The 17,963-nt window shown below is 41.9% G+C and overlaps 1 protein-coding gene across 7 annotated transcripts in view; it reads right to left on the bottom strand.

The window, feature by feature from the left end:
- Nucleotides 1-17,963, bottom strand: part of Atp9b (ATPase phospholipid transporting 9B (putative)) — a 192,111-nt gene that overhangs the window by 143,193 nt on the left and 30,955 nt on the right. For 6 of the 7 annotated variants that reach the window (NM_001106130.1, XM_006254983.4, XM_017600875.3 and 3 more), the window contains exon 5: nt 2,687-2,795. In NM_001106130.1, the coding sequence (NP_001099600.1) occupies nt 2,687-2,795 (109 nt within the window). Of the gene's footprint in view, nt 1-2,686; nt 2,796-17,963 lie in introns of those variants that run through there. The other variant, XM_039096630.2, reaches the window with a different exon arrangement.

Consider the following 17,963-nt stretch of genomic DNA (forward strand, 5'->3'; position numbering starts at 1 on the left):
CTACAAACAAACAATTTCTCCTACAGAAACTGAAACGTAAATGAAAACATCCATAGAAGTTTTACTCAGAATGGCCAAAATCTGGGAAGAGCCAGGTACTCATGAGAGGTGACAACTGCATACTGAAACCCCACAGGGTTGTGCAGACGCTGGTCACGGGACATCAGCCCACAGGGTTGTGCAGACGCTGGTCACGGGACATCAGCCCACAGGGTTGTGCACACGCTGGTCACGGGACATCAGCCCACAGGGTTGGGTAGAGCACAGTTGGCTTTTATCAGTTGTTAAGAGGGAAGTGCGACAAAGCCCAAGTGGGCTATGAAGACATAATGCAGCGCTTCCCCTGCTCCAGCCCTGGCCTAGGGACTTATCTTAGACATATGACAAACATCAACAATCTAAAAGGTCGGATGTGATATTGGAAAGTGGCTAAAATGACAGAAAGCCATAACATGAGCAGAACACAAGGCTCTGAGATGCTAGTGGAAGAGTGGATGTGAAGAGAGTTAGAGCAGACCCTGCCTCAAAGTTTAAATCAGACTGATAGTATAGCTCAGTGGTAGAGCCTGTACACAGAGCCTGGGTCCAATTCCCTATATTACCAAAACAGTAGCAAGAAAACACCAGGAAAGAGCAGGCACCTAAGCCAAACCAAAGGATAGGACCTATGTCCTAAAACCCAAAGATGATGTACAAAAGGTCTTATAGCAGCATAGTGCATGCCTGGGGTGAAGGGGACCCTGGGCTACATGGTATTTACCCTGTCTGGAAAAATTATTTTCAATTCTAAATATACATCTTTTATAGCTCAGAAGCTTTCTTACAACTGAGAATGTTACTATCAAAAAAATGAAGACTTCTGGCCTCGTGGTAGTCTATGTCTTTATTTCTAAAACTTGGAAGGCAGAGGAAGGCTTATCACTGTGAGTTCAAGGCCAGTATTGTCTATACAGCAAGTTCTAGATCATCTAGTCTACATAATAAAACCCTGTCTCACAACAAACAAACAAACAAACAAACAAACGAATGAAGATTTGTGTGTTCAGTTATCCATGGGAGGACAGAATTCCAACTTGATAATTAGCAAACAGCACACAGGCTGGCCAGTCTCATTCACCCTAGCCAACCGTTGATGCCTTCTATTTCTCTGGCTGTGGGATGATATAGTCTTCCTTGGCTACCTGATTTGAACTAAATGAGAAATCATAGTTCTGGAAGGCAAGAATTCTCCCCACTAACTTTGCTGGAGGCCACACTTCTGAAAGGCAGATAGGCTAGGTCACTAATGCTGCCCAGGCTGCTTTCTAGAGCTTCAAGGCTGATGTGTTAAACCATTTTACTTTGTCCTACAGAGATGTCTGCTGAGTGCCCTTTCAATGTCAGAGGACCCAAAATATCACCCATAGACCATACTACCACTTACAGTACACTTTAAGTACCCTTTTCTATTTCATAAATACCACTTAACTCAATTCTGAGAGGCCACTCCTTCCATGCTTCATCACCTATAGGTAAATTGTAATTTGAAGAAGGGGGAGGGGAAGAGGAAGGGAGGGAAAGGGAACAGAAAAAGAGAAAGAAAGATAGATGGGGAGAGAGATGAAGAGGAGAGAGAGATGGAGAGGAGAAAGGGAGACAGGAAGACAGGGAAGGGAGGAAGAGAGAGACAAAGAAGGAAGAGAAAAGGAGAGAGGGACAGGAAAAGAGAAAATAAATGAATGAGTGAATGGAGAGAGAAGGGGGAGAGGGAGAGGGAGAGGGAGGGGGAGGGGGAGAGGGAGAGGGAGAGGGAGAGGGAGAGGGAGAGGGAGAGGGAGAGGGAGAGGGAGAGGGAATATGAGAATAAATGCCTGAACATATGTGAGGTTAAGTCGTGGAGAAAACAGTGAGAGACTAAATCACAGAGAACACAGCACCAGTCACAGAACTATGAAATAAGAAGCCTACCTGCTAGATTACAAAATCAAGCATGTCACCCAGGTCTTTGGTGGAAGAAAAGGAGACAAAAGTGAAGAAGGAGCCCAATGAACTTTGGTTTTGTTTTGTTTCTTTCCAGGAAAGTCACATTTTAGAGTTCAGTGTGCCCCATCCTGTTCAATCCTGTTCTTCTACTGTCACAGAGCCTGTAACAGGCTGCCCCATTCTCTTCCTGAGAAACTGCTCCTTTGTCAACTACACACTAAACAGTGAGGAAAATGAGCTCTGTAAGCATTTGTTAGGAGGGGAGCTAATGCCCGAATGGGGCAAGGAGCGCTAGGTATGCACCTCTGGCCACATCCAATGACAGCACTGACTTCAGAGGCTTAACGCCATGGTAACTGACCTTTATGGGTGTGATGAACAGTAAGACACCCTTCACAGTGTTACTGTGCATCACAGGACACGTGCAGCTGGGTTTCCTTTAAATCTATTACAGCATTCTAACAGCACTTCACATAGCTTTATGTCAATGTATGCATACATGTGTGTTTGTATATAACATGAAACTATACTTATGCATATACATACAAACATACATGGCAAAAGATCAATCTAACTGAGATTCTAGCACTATGTACAGTAAGAAATCAGAGCCATATACAATTGTGTGTGCTTTCAAGAACAGGATGAACATGCTTCCCTTTCTGTGTTAGCTCTAACATGCTTCTGCTAAGCAAATGCTAGAAAAATCAAGTCTCTTGCTAACCTCTTACTGTAAGCTTGCTATATAACTGTGAATTCATTTCCTTGTCTCGCTGAAAACGTCGAAATTCATCAATTGCTTCACGTGCAATAGTAACGGCCATGACAAATCCCTATAAAACAAAAAAGTATTTTAGAAAGCAGAACAAATAAAGCAGAGGAAAATGCTTTATTATTTAGTCTTACTTCCCCCTTCAATTTATATTACTCCTCCCTGAAACACAAAATACATGAAAATAAAAACTATAAAAATGCATACAATGTGTAGTAAAACCTGACAACCCTCAGACTAAGGAGACAGCTCACACCCAGTTAGACAACCCTCAGACGAAGGAGACAGCTCACACACTGTTATACCGACTGGACTGTAGAGATGAGAACGATTTCATTTTGCTTTTTAAGTAAACTGTCAACTGGTAGCTTGCATGCTATCTAAACGAAGCTTCAACACACTTATAATCTACTGTGAAACCTGACGCAGATAGTATCTGTCATTTTTAAAGGCTACATATGCATTTCCTGATAAGCTACAGGGAAATTCTTCCAAGATGGGCAGAGTGGCTTACCCCTATAACTCTAGTGCTAGTGAAGCTGGGGTCCTATCAAGAATGTGCGGCCAACATGGACTAGCTACATAGTGAGTTCAAGACCAGCCTAATCTATAAAGTGAGATTCTAACATATCAATAAGTAAGTAAGTAAATAAATAAGTGGAAAAAGAGTGGTATTCAGGTCACTTTGCCCATGATAAAGCAAAGATCCTTCTTCAACAGCCATAGTCTTGTTCTGATGACTTAGATTCAGCACATTGTAAACAGAGCACTGAATGAATTCCACTCAGAGGGTAGTAATTGTTTATTCCAGTGTTTCCTGCATAAAACCAAAGGGTTGTATTAAAGAGGTCACTGGAAAGAATAGGCCCTACAGCCATTGACAAAGCATTTCTCTAAATACCCTGTTACAAAGCACTGTGTATAAACACAACTTAAAATGTCAGGGCAAGGAGTGGATGGGGTGGAGAGATGGCTCAGCAGTTAGGAGCACTGGCAACTCCTCCAGAGGAGGTTAGGACTACAATATGAGAACACAAATGGTTTTGTTATCTTGTATCCTACAGCCTTACTAGCTCACTCTTCCATTCCAACGTTCCTCTGTGTACGGATTCCTTAGATTTTTCCCCACAGGGCAGCTCACAACCACTTTTAACTCCAGTTACAAGAGATACAATGCCCTCTTCTGGCCTCCATGGGCAACAGCCAAGCTAGTGGTGAACAAATACATATGCAACTAAAAGACTCGTACAGTACAGTCGTCCAAGACAGCCTAGGAAGATAGACTCAGCAGGTAAAGTGCTTACTACACAATCCTGACAATGTGAATTTGACCTCTGTAACCCACATTTTAACACAAGGCAAGTGCTTGTAATCCCAGCACTGAGATCTCTAGGGCTTGCTTTCTATTTAATCTAACCTACTTGGAGAGTTCCAGGCCAATGAAAGGCTCATATGGAAGGTGTGCAACACCTGAGGAATGACATTCAAGACTGTCCTCTGGAACACAGAGAGGGGGGGGGGGAAGAGAGAGAGAGAGGGAGACAGGGAGACAGACAGAGACAGACAGACAGACAGACAGACAGACAGACAGACAGACAGAGACTGTCTAAATTAATCTGACAGTCTTATGTCCCTCATCCCCAGTTACCTCACTGTAGCTACAAACCCATGTATTCTTCCTAATTGTAAACTTGTTACATTTCAATGGCCCTATGACATCCAGGCTTAACAGCTGTCTAGCCATAAAAACAGTGAGGAGTAACCTCTTTAGTGTATTATCACAGAAACCGTCTCACACCCCCGCTATTGCCTGACTCCCCACAGTTGAACTCAAACTGCCATACAGCAGTGTGTGGACTGACCTGACTGATGGTATGAAATGAGCGTCTCGTGGAGAGTTGCTACAGTCCCTTTATCCCTAGTGGACTAAGGGCTTCTACCCCACTCTTGGTTGTATAGATCCTGAATAACGAAGCAGGAACACTACAGTTTATTAATAAGCTGCAGGCACTACTGGGCAGGTTTTGAGCCATCAACCTGTTAAAACCCACACAAATGTTAGTCAGTTGCCAATCCGGTGTCTCCTGGGCTGTTGGCACTCCATCAGGCTGTGCTCAGGGTGATCTTTTGGCTATGTGCTCTGGGTCTACCCTGTCTGATGGCAGCCTCCTCTCTCTCACATTTCTCTCTCCTCCCTATGAGATCTCTCCAGACCCCTCACTTGGTTCTAAGCCCGGCCTTCCTATCCTTTTTGCCCAGTCATAAGCCCCAGCCACTTACTGACCAATCAGGAATTAATGGGGAGTATTCTTTACAGCACACTGGTTACAATTCAGTCTGGGGCAAGGTATTCAGCTGAATACACAGTACAAACTTCTGTGCTGACCACTGTTCAATATCCCCTTGACCTTAGGTCCCTGTCTGCTGTACTGCTGAAGCTTTCTTATCTGCACGTTGTGGGCCACACTGGCACAGCCACCCACAAACCCCACTGCCATCCCCAAAAGCAGTGCTGCTGCTTTCTCCAACTGCACCTGCCTGCCTGCCTGCCTGCCTGCCTGCCTGCCTGCCTGCCTGCCTGCCTGCCTGCCTGCCTGCCTGCCCTCAACACACCTGTCCAGCCTGGTCAGCCTGTGTCATGAGAGAATTTATCTTTGCTGTCTGTGCGGCTTTCCCATTGTTCTGCTACTAATTCTGATAAGACCACTCTTCCACCATCAGTGAGTTCTTATACTGGAAACCAACTAGCCGTAGATACAAAGGCTTATTTCTGGACTGCCAATCATATTCTCTCGTCTATACGATTGATTACTTTACATTAGTAGCTCCTGTCTATCAGACTATGACAGTTTCCCATTTGTATTTACATTTTAGGATACACTGGCTACTCTGAGTCCCTGGCATTTTCAAAACAATTCTTACAATCAGCTAGTAATTTTCTAGAGGGAAGTAGGAGAAGGAGACAAGAGGAAGGAAGCCAGAGAAGCCATGGCAGGTGATGTTAAGATTCTGCTCTATGTATTTACAGGTTGTTATTAATGTTCTCAAGGGATGGATGGTACCGGGCTTTATATGTTTAAGTGGGCAATTATATCTTACCAATTGGGTCAAAAAAAAAAAGAGGAAGGAAGCCACATGGGATTTTTGATAGAACATGGATTACACCCACAGTCTACTGGAAGGATGCTGCCACCATAACACTGGTCCACAGTCTGGACTCACTGTGCATTCAGCCAAATCTCCATGTTTGTAGTTTTCAGTACTTTCACATCTTCACTAAGTTTGTCCTAAATAACTCTTCTTTTTGATATTATTCCAAGTGAAGGTGCTATCCTAATTTCACTTCAGATGGTTATAGCTAATATATAAAAATACAAATGGTTTTCACATCTTGTATTCCATATCCTTGCTAACTCTCTTTTCATTCCCATATTCCTCTGTGCACGGGCTCCTTGGATTCTTCCTACATACACAAGGATGCCTTCTGTATACAGAATCGGACGGCTGCAATGGTTAACAATGGCAGGTAAAATGACAGGCTCTAGAATCAAAAGTCCTCTGGGTATGGATCTGAAGAAGGCAGTGTGCTTCTGAGGGCTGTATTAGAGGCTGAGCGTTCCTCTCTGACTCCTGAATATGGAATGAAGAGAACAACCCCCTTGAGTTCCTGCTACATGAACTCCCTGCCATGATGTCTGTACCCTCAAACCGTGAGCCATGTCAGTCCCTGCCTTCCTTAAACTGTTTTGTTCAGAATGTCGTCTGGGTAATATGAAAAATAATTAAATCTAAATGTCTTTGGTTGCTTATCTTGCTACCCTGTTCATTTTACTTCAACACTGTTAAGTGTGCGATCTCACACTTAAAAAGGAAGTGCCTAGGAAAAATAACAGGAACAACTCATGTGAATTATGTGAAATACAAAATTTTAGAAACAAGGTCACCTTGCATGCTACCATGACACCTCCATGGCAGAGAAAGAAAAGGAAACACTAATGAACCTATGAGAGACAAGAAGCCTGGGTTCATAACTTCATTAGGCCTAGAGCAACAAAAAGTATGAACCACCAAAGGAACAGAATAACCTGCTCCTCCCAACCAAAGAAGAAAAAAACAACTTTAAGAAAATTGCTGAAGGATTGGCAGCTTATGCTTGTACTCTCAATACTCAGAATGTTGAAGCAGGACAATTGCCAGGATCCTGGGGACAGCCTGGACTATACAATGAGTTTTATCATGTGATTCTGGTATGGGAAATGGTATGAGATTTTTGTCTAAAAATTTTTCTTATTTACTCCAATAGAGCCCCCCCACCCCCCACCCCACCCCAACACACACTTAATCTAGAACAGTATCCCAAAGGGGAAAGAATCAGGAATCCCAGTATATATGAAAATGAATTTTTTTAATTCAATGACATCAGTGGTTAGCACATACCAGTATTATTTTAGCATATTACGGATGGTGGGACAATACCACAGCAAGGACATCTATGCTCATTCACAGTTACATGTGTATAACATGAACTTTACACATCTCTGAATCCGGAGAATGCACTTCTGTGCAGCTATTCCCAGGTAGGGCAACATTCACTATCATGTACCTGTGAATACACAGGCCATGGTATAGGGTGATTTCTTGGAGTTCTACTCATAGCTGGCTCACTTTGAAAGGCAGCAGGATAAAAGCACATATCTCACACTGTAGACAGTACTTTAAAGGAGGACATATTAAAGTCACCTGAAAAGGTTCTACACGGTAGCCTTGCTCAGGTCCTACCCAAAGTGCATTCTGCTACTTTTGATCTCCACACAGCAGGTTCCCAGCATGGGTCTGAATTCCCCAGGTGACTCTTTCAAACTTCTAAATCTCTGTCTTAAAGACAACAAAATTTACTCTAATTTTAACAAGTGAATCATAATTATAAACTAGAAGAAAAACAAAACGTGCTACTTCCCAGTGCTTCTAAAAACTGAAGTCAGTGGCCTTCTAATGGAGGATTGTTAAAGGAGTGGGATTAGGAGGGCAGGGCCAATTTCTGAAAACAAGAATCAAAGAGGAGAGTGAACCTGTCATAGGCAAGGAATGCTGGAACTGTGCTTCATAACACAGTTCTAAAAGAAGGGTGAACTGAGTAACGTATGGGTCAGCAAAAGCCAAGAGCATCAATCGGTATTTCATATCTAGCAGTGAGGTTAGCCAGGGAGCCTTACAAATACCTCATGCCTGCCACGGGCAGAAATGATGCTACAAAACATGGGCAGGTTCCACTGTCTCCTTCCTCGCTCCCAAGGGTCTCCAATCAATGTGCCTCTCCATGTGTCTGTTCTGAGTCCTGGGTTGATCATGACAGACTAACCAAGGATGAGAGATCTAGAGAAACAAGTCAACAGAAGAGTAGCTGGGTCTTCCCTCTTTCCCATTCTCTACTGAGACCAGGCAGAGATGCTGGCTTCAGGACCGTTTCCTATGAAAGCCTAAAGCACACACTCAACAGCTATTAGGAAATAAGGTCACCCTGAAACAGCAGCATGAGCCTGCCAACAAACCTGGACACTGGCTGGGTCACAATGGCCTGCCTGCCTGTTGCCTTTCTTTTTCTTTCTCTTTCTTTCTTCCTTTGGGGGTGAGAGGAAGGGGTTGCAGTCTTCCTCATAAAGAGGGCAATCATGTGTCTCAACAGCACTGGCTTTTCTTCAAGGCCTTATCATGTGTCAGCCCATCCTCCAAGTTCTCTAAATGAGTTGCCTCTAGTAAATGTCATAGATAAGCCTGATCTATGTCCCCTTTACCTTTAATGTACAGATAAAGATATTCAGAATCAAAAAAGAATAAGAATAAACCCACCCCTCACTAACAATGTATGTGGTATTGGTATGTCTGGATGATAAGGTTCCTAGCACATTTTCCACCAACAAATCTAATGTAGACACTCACAAAAAAAAAAAAAATGAGTTTTAAAATCTGATTTGGGAGAATCGATTTTGTAAAAATGATCATCTTGCCAAAAGCAATCTATAGACTCAGTACAATGAACATTATTCTCCACAGATAAGAGAAAATAATCTCAAAATTCACTTGGAAGCACCAGAAGTACATCAGAGAGCTAAATCCAGCTGAGTGATGGCTCAGTGGGTAGAGGCTGCTCAGTAGGTAGAGGTGGCTCCAGAGGCACTGGCACTGCTTCTGCAAGCCTGAGGACCTGGGTTTGAATCCCAGGCATCCATGTAAAATGCCAGGCATGGCTACAGGGCCCCTATAACCCCAGCACTGGGAAGCAGAAATAGGCACATTCTGTGAGCATGCTGGCTGACCACCCTCACCACAAACCTGCTCCTGGTTCAGAGAACCTGTCTCAAGGCAACAGCACTAAACACAGACACCATTCTCCTCTGGCCTCCATGCATACACATGGCACATGGACTAATGCATACAACACACAACCACACAAAACCACACACACACACACACACACACACACACACACACACACACACACACACACACCAGTAGATACTACTATGCCTGATTTAAATTGTACTGTGAGACATAGTGATAAAAACATCATAGTGCTGGCAAAAAGCAGACACACAGGTCAAGGGAACAGACATCCCAGACATATATTCACGCAGCTACAGCTACCTGATCATCAACAAAGACGCCAAAAACTCTCAGTGGAAAACTGGACAGAGACGTGTAGAAGACTGAAAGGAGACCTGCATCTTTCACTCTGCCAAAAATCAACACCGATCAAATGGATCAAAAACTTTACCATCCAATCTGAATCTCTGAAACTATAGAGAAAACACTTCAAAATATGGGCACAGGACTTCATAGGGCTCCAGTAGTAGAAAATAAGGCCAAATATTAACAAATGGGACCTCGTGAAATCAAAATGTCTCTGTAGAGCAGAATAACCCGCTAATCACAAGAAGCGGTACCTCCTTCTCCAAAGAAGGGGTAGAGGGCTCTTATCGGTGAACACAGGAGGAACTCAGAGAACTAAACGACAAAACAACCCAATAAAAAATAGGATGCGCTGAACAGAGAGCTCTCAGGAGGAGAAACTAAAATAGCCAATAAATAGTTTTAAAATGTTCAACATCCTTATACATCAGAAAAATACTAATTAAAACCACTCCAAGATTCTCTCTCATCCCAGTCAGAACAGCTATCTCAAGAACATATACAGCAACAGATGCTGGAGAGGGTGTGAGCACAGAACACTCGCTCACCACTGTTGGTGATATGACCAGTAAGGCCATGTAGAAATTAGTTTGGAGGTTCTCAGTAAATTAGAAACACAACTCCCAGGCATCTTCCAAAGGCCCTGTACCCTACAGCAGACACCTCCACATCCATGCTGAATACTGTTCTATTCAAATAACCGGAAGTGGAATCAGTCTAGATGTCCATCAACAGATGAATGCACAAGGGAAATGTGGCCACATGAGCACAGTGCATGCTGTTCAGTCAGAGAAAAATAAAATTATGCAACCTGCTAGATAACTCATAGAATTGGAAAACATTACATTAAGTGAGGTGACCCAGGCTTACAAGGACAAAAAGCATGAGCGCTCGAGCGCGCACACGCGTGCGTTCTCGTTCTCTCTCTCTCTCTCTCTCTCTCTCTCTCTCTCTCTCTCTCTCTCTCTCTCTCAATCTCATGTGTAGCTGAGCTTTTCAGTCTTTACATAAGCGAAACTACGTGGGAGTGAGGAGGGTAAATGCCAGGAAGCTGGAAAGGGGGCCTGTGACGAGGGAAAATTACTTTCAACAGAAAATTACCCTATAATTAAATCACAGTAAATGTTATCTATGCTATATTTAAAACCTAAAATGTCGTGATTGATTCTATTAGCAGCTGATCAAAATATGAAAATATTTTAAATTATGTTCTTAGGAATAACTTAAATTCCCTACCTTGTGTATTTCCTCTTGATTAGTAATTCTACTGAAAATGTTGTGGTATTCTGTTTTTGTAAATTTCTACATACTTAACAATTTCCTGTGAATCTCATTTTTATTTTGATCTTGATACCTTTCATCTTTTGCTAGCTCTCATTGTATATATTTAAACTTTCTAATGCAAAAAGTTGAAAAATGAATGGAAGGCTTAAGGACTTAAATTTCATTAAAAAAAATATAATCTACAGAAAAAAATCAGAGGCTGGAGAGAAGACTCAGGAGTTAAGACCACATATTAATATTCCAGGACCAAGATTCTATTCTCACGTTGTGTCTTATAGCACCCTGTAACTCCAGTTCTAAACGTCCATACACACAAAATATAAAAAAAAAAGAGAGACTGAAAAAAGAAAACAAAATGATACTTCTTAAGCTGATTCTCATCCACATTGACTACCTGCTTGACAAAAAAAAAAAAAAAAAAAAAAAAGGTATTCTATATGGAAGAAATACAGTAAATTCAAAATATACAAAGAAAAGAAACAAAACAAAAAAGTCAAACAACACAAATGATAAATGGGCCAGTAAAATAAAAACAGGTCTCAAAAACAAAACACAAATGGGCAAGAAGCATCTGGAGAAATGCTCACCCGCACCAGCCACCAGAGAAATGCATATTAAACCTACAGTGAGGCCCCACCTAATCCTAGTGAGAATGTCAGTCATGAAGAAGACTGTTAACAGACTCCAGCCCAAGAAGCAGGAAGGCTAACTGCAGATGGCGAACATCTCACTCCATGGATCTAAACCAAGTCCCCAATCAGATCTCCAGTTCTGTAGAAGACTATATATGTGACCTCTCCTCACAGCTCTGTCCCCAGTCACATGGGCCTAAGCAGATCTTGGTGGAACACCCTGCTTACCCCCTTGTGCCCTGTGTACCCCCTTGGCACCCCGGCAATCAGAACATTCCTATTCCTAATTGTCAGGTCCCAACACTAAGGAACACATTTTACCTAGAACCCCCAGTGGCCCCAGGATCCCAAAAGAATTATCTACCAGGCAGCACGCAGGCACCACACTGACCTAAGAACCAGAGAGGGCAATGAAACCCAAGTAACAAACACCTACCCAACAAAGACAAAACCAATTATCAGCACCTAGAAGCACGATCATTCCCAAACCCAGATGCCTAAACATCGGTGTAAAAACCATGCTGACTAACGGTGGGGACAGCACACCTCCACCAGAGTCCAGCAACCCTATGCCAGCAGGCCCTGGGCATTGCTGCAGCGCTAATAAAGCACAAGGCAATGCCTAAAATAGCCCTTATAAATACAATAGAACTCCTTAAAAGGAAATGAATAAATGTCTCTAAGAAATCTATGCAAACTAAAATTGTATTTCTTAAAAACTTAAAGAAAAAAGCATTAGTCTCATTTAAATACAGAAATCTATGCAAAATAAACAAACAGTCTAAGACAATTAAATAAAACAAATCAAGACCTAGAAGTGGAAAAAGAATGAAGAAAAAAACAAACTGAGGAAAATCTGGAAATGAAAACTTTAGGAATTCACATAGGAACCTTGCAGGTAAACCTCACCATTGGAATACAAGAAATAGAAGAGATAATCTTGGGTACTGAAAACACAGTAGAAAAAATAGGTATACTTCAGTCAAAAAAATGTTAAATTTACACAAAAAAAAAAATCCTCACACCATGAAAGAAACAAATCTAATAATAATAGAAATAAAAGAAAAAGAAACCCAGGTTAAAGGCAAGAAAATATTTTTAAGAAAATCACATAAGAAATTTGTCCTAACCTAAAGAAGGAGAAAATCACATAAGAAATCTGTCCTAACCTAAAGAAGGAAATATATAAGAAACACACAGAACATCAAATAGACTAGATGAGGGGGAAAATCCCCACAGCACATAACTATCAAAACATAAAATGTACGAAACAAAGAAAGAATATTAAAAACTGAAAGAGGAAAAAACAAGTAAAATACAAAACAGACTAATTAGAATCACAACTGACTTCTCCATGAAGACTTTAGGGCCTGGAAATGTTCTACAGACTCAGAGACCACAGATGCTGGCCCAGACTATACCCAGCAAAACCTTCAATTGCATTAGATGGAGAAAACAGACATTCCATGATAAAACCAAATTAGGTGTCACAAACCTAGCCCTATTAAAGGCATCAGATAGAAAATTCCAACTTAAAGAGGCTAATCACACCCAACAAAACACAGGAATAAATGATCCCAGAGAAGCAAATCAAGGGGGGAAACCCTCATATATACCACTACCAACACCACAACAAAATAACAGGAACCAACAAAGACTGCTCACTGATATTCCTCCACATCTATGGTCTCAATTCCTCAATAAAATGTTACTGACAAACAGAATGGATGCAAAAACAGGATCCACCCTTCTGCTTCATCCAAGAAACACAACGTCAAGGACAGATATTACCTCAGGGTAAAAGGACTGAAAAAGACATTCTAAGCAGGTATAGTCATGTGAAAAAACAGACTTCAACACTAATAAAGAATACTACATACTCACTAAGGAAAAAAATTCAAGAAGATTGCAATTCTAAAATGCATACACAAAACACAAGAGCCCCGGAGTTCATAAGCGAAACATGGTTACAGCATAAATCACATACTCACCTACCCACACCGATAGTAGGAGACACCAACGCCCTACTCTTACAATACAGGTCATCCAGATGAAAACTAGACAGAGAAGTGCTCAAGCCTGCAGACGTTATAAACAAATGTCCCTAACATTTGTCTATAGAACACTGTACCCAAATACAAATCAATATACCTTCTCAGCAGCTCATGGAACTTTCCTAAAACTGACCACATACTCACAAAGCAACAAGGCTCAACAGATAAAAGAAAACTAAAAACATCACGCACCCTATTTCACCACCATGGATTAAAACTGAAATGGGGTGGGAGAGGAGATAGGGAGGGGAAGGGAAGGGGGTGGGATTGGGTATAGGGAGAGCTGGGGAGAGAGGGCCAGCAGAGTGAATGGAAATTAGTGTGTGCATGTGTGTGTTGGTGGGGGTGGGGGGCGGGTATCTTTAGGACTTGCCAAGAGACCTGGGATGGGTGTCTTAGCCAGGGTTTCTATTCCTGCACAAACATCATGACCAAGAAGCAAGGTAGGGAGGAAAGGGTTTATTCAGCTTACACTTCCACATTGCTGTTCATCACCAAAGGAAGTTAAGACTGGAACTCACACAGGGCAGGAAGCAGGAGCTGATGCAGAGGCCATGGAGGGATGTTTCTTACTGGCTTGCTTCCCCTGCCTTGCTCAGCTTGCTCTCCTATAGACTAACAGCCCAGGGACGGCATCACCCACACTGGGCTGGTTCCTCCCCCATTGATCACTAATTGCTGAGTCTCATGGAGGCATATCCTCAAGGGAGGCTCCTTTCTCTGTGATAACTTCAGCTTGTGTCAAGCTGACACACAGAACCAGCCAGTACAGATGGGGGAGTCTCCAGGGAGTCTATGGGGATGACTCTAGCCGAGGCTCCTAGCAGTGGGGAATATGGAGCCTGAAGTGGCCACCTCCTGTAGTCAGGCAGGACTCTCAGTAGAGGGATGAGGAAACCAACCCATGCACAAAACCACTGACCCAAACTCTGTCCTACTTACAAGAAGAGCAGTGCTAAAGATGGAGCAGAGACTGAGGGAATGGCCAGCCATGACTGTCCCAGCCCATCCCATTGGCAAGAACCAATTACTAATGAACGCTGTTATACTTGCATAACTCTGAGAGCTCTACCTAGCAGCCAATGGAAACAGATGCAGAGACAGACCCACTGCCAAACATTAGACAGAGCTCAAGGAATCCGGAGAAAGAATTGGGGGGAGGATCAAGGGATCCAGAGGGGATAGGGACACCACAAGAAGACAAGCAGAGTCAACTAACATGGACCCTTGGGGACTCTCAGAGACTGAACCACCAACCAAAGACCATGCATGGGCTGGATCTAGGTCTCCGTGTACATACAGAGCAGATGAGCAGCTTAGTCTTCCCCTTCCCTTGGATCCCCCAACAACTGGAGCTAGGGCTGTCCATGACTCTGTTGCCTACCTGTGAATCCTGTTCCCCTAACTGGGCTGCTTTGTCTGGTCTCAGTGGCAGAGGATGAGCCGAGGCCTACAGTGAGTTGATGCAGGAAAAGGGAGACTGGAGGAGGAGGGGGCTGGGGGCGATTTAAAGTAAATAAGTTACTGGAAAAATGAATACCAACAAAAACCAGAATAGAAAGCTTATAAATTCAAATAAAACGAACTATTGAATAAAAAAAAAAGATCAAGAAAGAAATTAAAGACCTTATGGAATTGAATGAAACTACACATCATACCCAAATTTATGGAACCCAAAGAAGGAAGTTCTAGCAGGCAAATTCATAGCACTATATGCCTACAAAAAGAAATTTGGAGCAATCCATACTAGTAACTAAACAACACATAAACACTCTAGAACAAAAAGAAGTCACATCCACAAAGAGAAAACAGCAAGAAATAAGCTTAGGAACAAAATCCATTTAAAAAAAAAAGATAAAAAGATGAAAAACAAAGAATCAATGAGACAAATAATTGGTGGAAACCAGTATGACTGGACAGACCCTTATCCAGATTAACTAGGAAGCAGAGGATGAATATCCAAATTAACAAAATGAGAAAAGAAATGAGGAACATAGCAACAGAAACCCAGGAAATCCAGAGAATCATATATAATAAAACCTGTACTCAACCAGACTGGAAAGTCTAAAAGAAATGGATGATTTTCTCAATAGATACCACTTACTAAAGTTCGATCAAGTTCAGATAAACACTTAAACAGACCTATCACACCTCGTCAAACAGAAGCAGTCATGAATAGTTTCCTAACAACAACAACAAGAGGCAGCTGGTCTTAGCACTCATTTCTATCACATGAGTTAACATCAATACTCCTCAAATTATTCCGCAAAATAGAAACACTGCCCAATTCTTTTAACCAGGCCACACTTGCCCTGACACCTAAACCACATAAAGACCTAACAAAGAAAAGAACTACAGATGAATTTCCCTTATGAACATAGATGCACAAACTTCTCAGTAAAATTCTTGCAAACCAGCACAAAGATCACCATCATGACCACTAGGCTTCATCTGGGAGATGCGGAAATGGCTCGGCATGCGTAAGCTGATACATATAACCCACACACAAACAAACTGGACGCAACAGTGCACACTCATCCCATCAGCAAACAAGGACCTCTGACAAGACCCAACACCCCTTTCTGACACGCCTGAGTCCTGAAGAGATTTGGGATGTGAAGGGCACACCTAACCAAAATAAAGGCAGTTTATAGCAAGCCCATAGCCAACAGCAAGTTAAATGGAGAGAAACTCAAAGCAGTTCCATTGAAGTCAAAAACAACACAAGGTTGTTCACTCTCTCTACATTTACTCAATATAGTAATTGAAGTCTTAAATAGAGCAGTAAGAGAACTCAGGAGATCAAGGAGATAAAGATTAGAAGAGAAGAAGTCAAAATATCCATATTGGCAGATGATAGGATAAGATACCTAAGTGACTCAAAAATTCTACTAGGAAACTCCTATATCTGAAAAACACTTTTAGCAAACTTAGCAGGATACAAAATTAACACACAAAAATCAGCAGCCTTCCTACATACAAATGAAAAATGAACAGAGAAAGAAGTGGGGGAAACACCACCTTTCACAATAGCCTCAAGTAATATAGATATCCTGGGTAACTCTAACCAAGCAAGTGACAGACTTGTATAAAAACTTCAAGATGCTGAAGAAAGAAAATGGAGAAGATAACAGAAGACAAAAAGATCTCCCATGCTCATAGATCAGTAAGACTAACATAGTAAAATGAGCCACCCTATCAAATCTGCAGATTCAATGCAATTCCCACCAAAAATCCAACAAAATTCTTCACAGGTCTTGAGAGGACAATTTTCAGCTTCATATAGAAACACAGAAACACACACACACACACACACACACACACACACACACTCTCTCTCTCTCTCTCTCTCTCTCTCTCTCTCTCTCTCTCTCTTTTACAGGAAAAAAAACAGGACAGCTGAAACAATCTTAAATAATAAACAGCTGTGGGAGGTACTGCTATCCCAGATTTCAAGTTGTACTATCGATCTATAGTAATAAAAAACACCATGGTATTGGCACAAAAAAAAGATTCAAGTTGAAGATGTAGACATAATCCACACACCTATGGACACCTGACTTGATAAGCCAGAAATACACACTGAAAAAAAGACAGTATCTTCAAGCATATGGTGCTGCTCAAACTGGCCGCTGCATACAGAAGAATGCAAATAGATCCATATTTGATCCAAATCGATCAAAGGCTTCCACATAAAATCAGATACACTGAGCCTGACAGAAGAGAAAGTGAGGAACTCACAGGAAAGGGCTTTCTGAGCAGACACTGTTAGCACAGGCACTAAGATCAACAAGTAGTAAATCGGACCTCATGAAACTGAAAAGGTTCAGTAGAGCAGTGTACAGATGAGAGAAAAAATACCAACGACAAGTCCAGTAGAGGACTGAAATCCAAAATAAATAAAACACTTAAGAAACCAGGTATCAAGAAAACAAATAACTCAATTAAAATATGGGGTACAGTCTAAACAGAGTTTTCAACAGGTGAAACACAAAGGCTGAGAAACACTTAAAGAAATGTTCAACATCTGGAACCATCAGGGAAATGCAAATCAAAACTACTTTGATCATCTCACACCTGTCAGAAGAGTTGAACTTATAAAGTAACATGACAGCTCACGCTGGTGAGGGTGGAGTAAGAGGGACACTCATTCACTAATGCTCGGAGTGTAAACTTGTACAGCCAGTATGGAAACCATGGAAATCAGTGTGGCAGTTCCTCGGGAAGATGGGAATGGACCCAGATACACCACTCTTGGGCAGATACTCAAAGATGCTTCAGCAAAGGATGTGACAGTCGAGTGTCACAAGGACACCTGCTCATCTATGTTTACATCAGCTTCATTCATAACAGCCAGAAACCGGAAACCACCTAGACGTCCCTTAAGATTAGAATGGAGTTTTTAAAAGTGACATATTTATGAAATGGAGTATTATTCAGCTGTTTAAAAGAATAGAATTTGCAGGTAAATGAATGAAACAAGAAAAAAAGGCAAGATACCCTAACCCAGGTATGTATTCACTTCCATGTGGTTATGAGCTGTTAAGTCAATGACAACCAAGCTGTCATCCA

Source organism: Rattus norvegicus, chromosome 18 (genome assembly GCF_036323735.1).
Source record: "Rattus norvegicus strain BN/NHsdMcwi chromosome 18, GRCr8, whole genome shotgun sequence".
NCBI classification, from domain to species: Eukaryota; Metazoa; Chordata; class Mammalia; order Rodentia; family Muridae; genus Rattus; species Rattus norvegicus.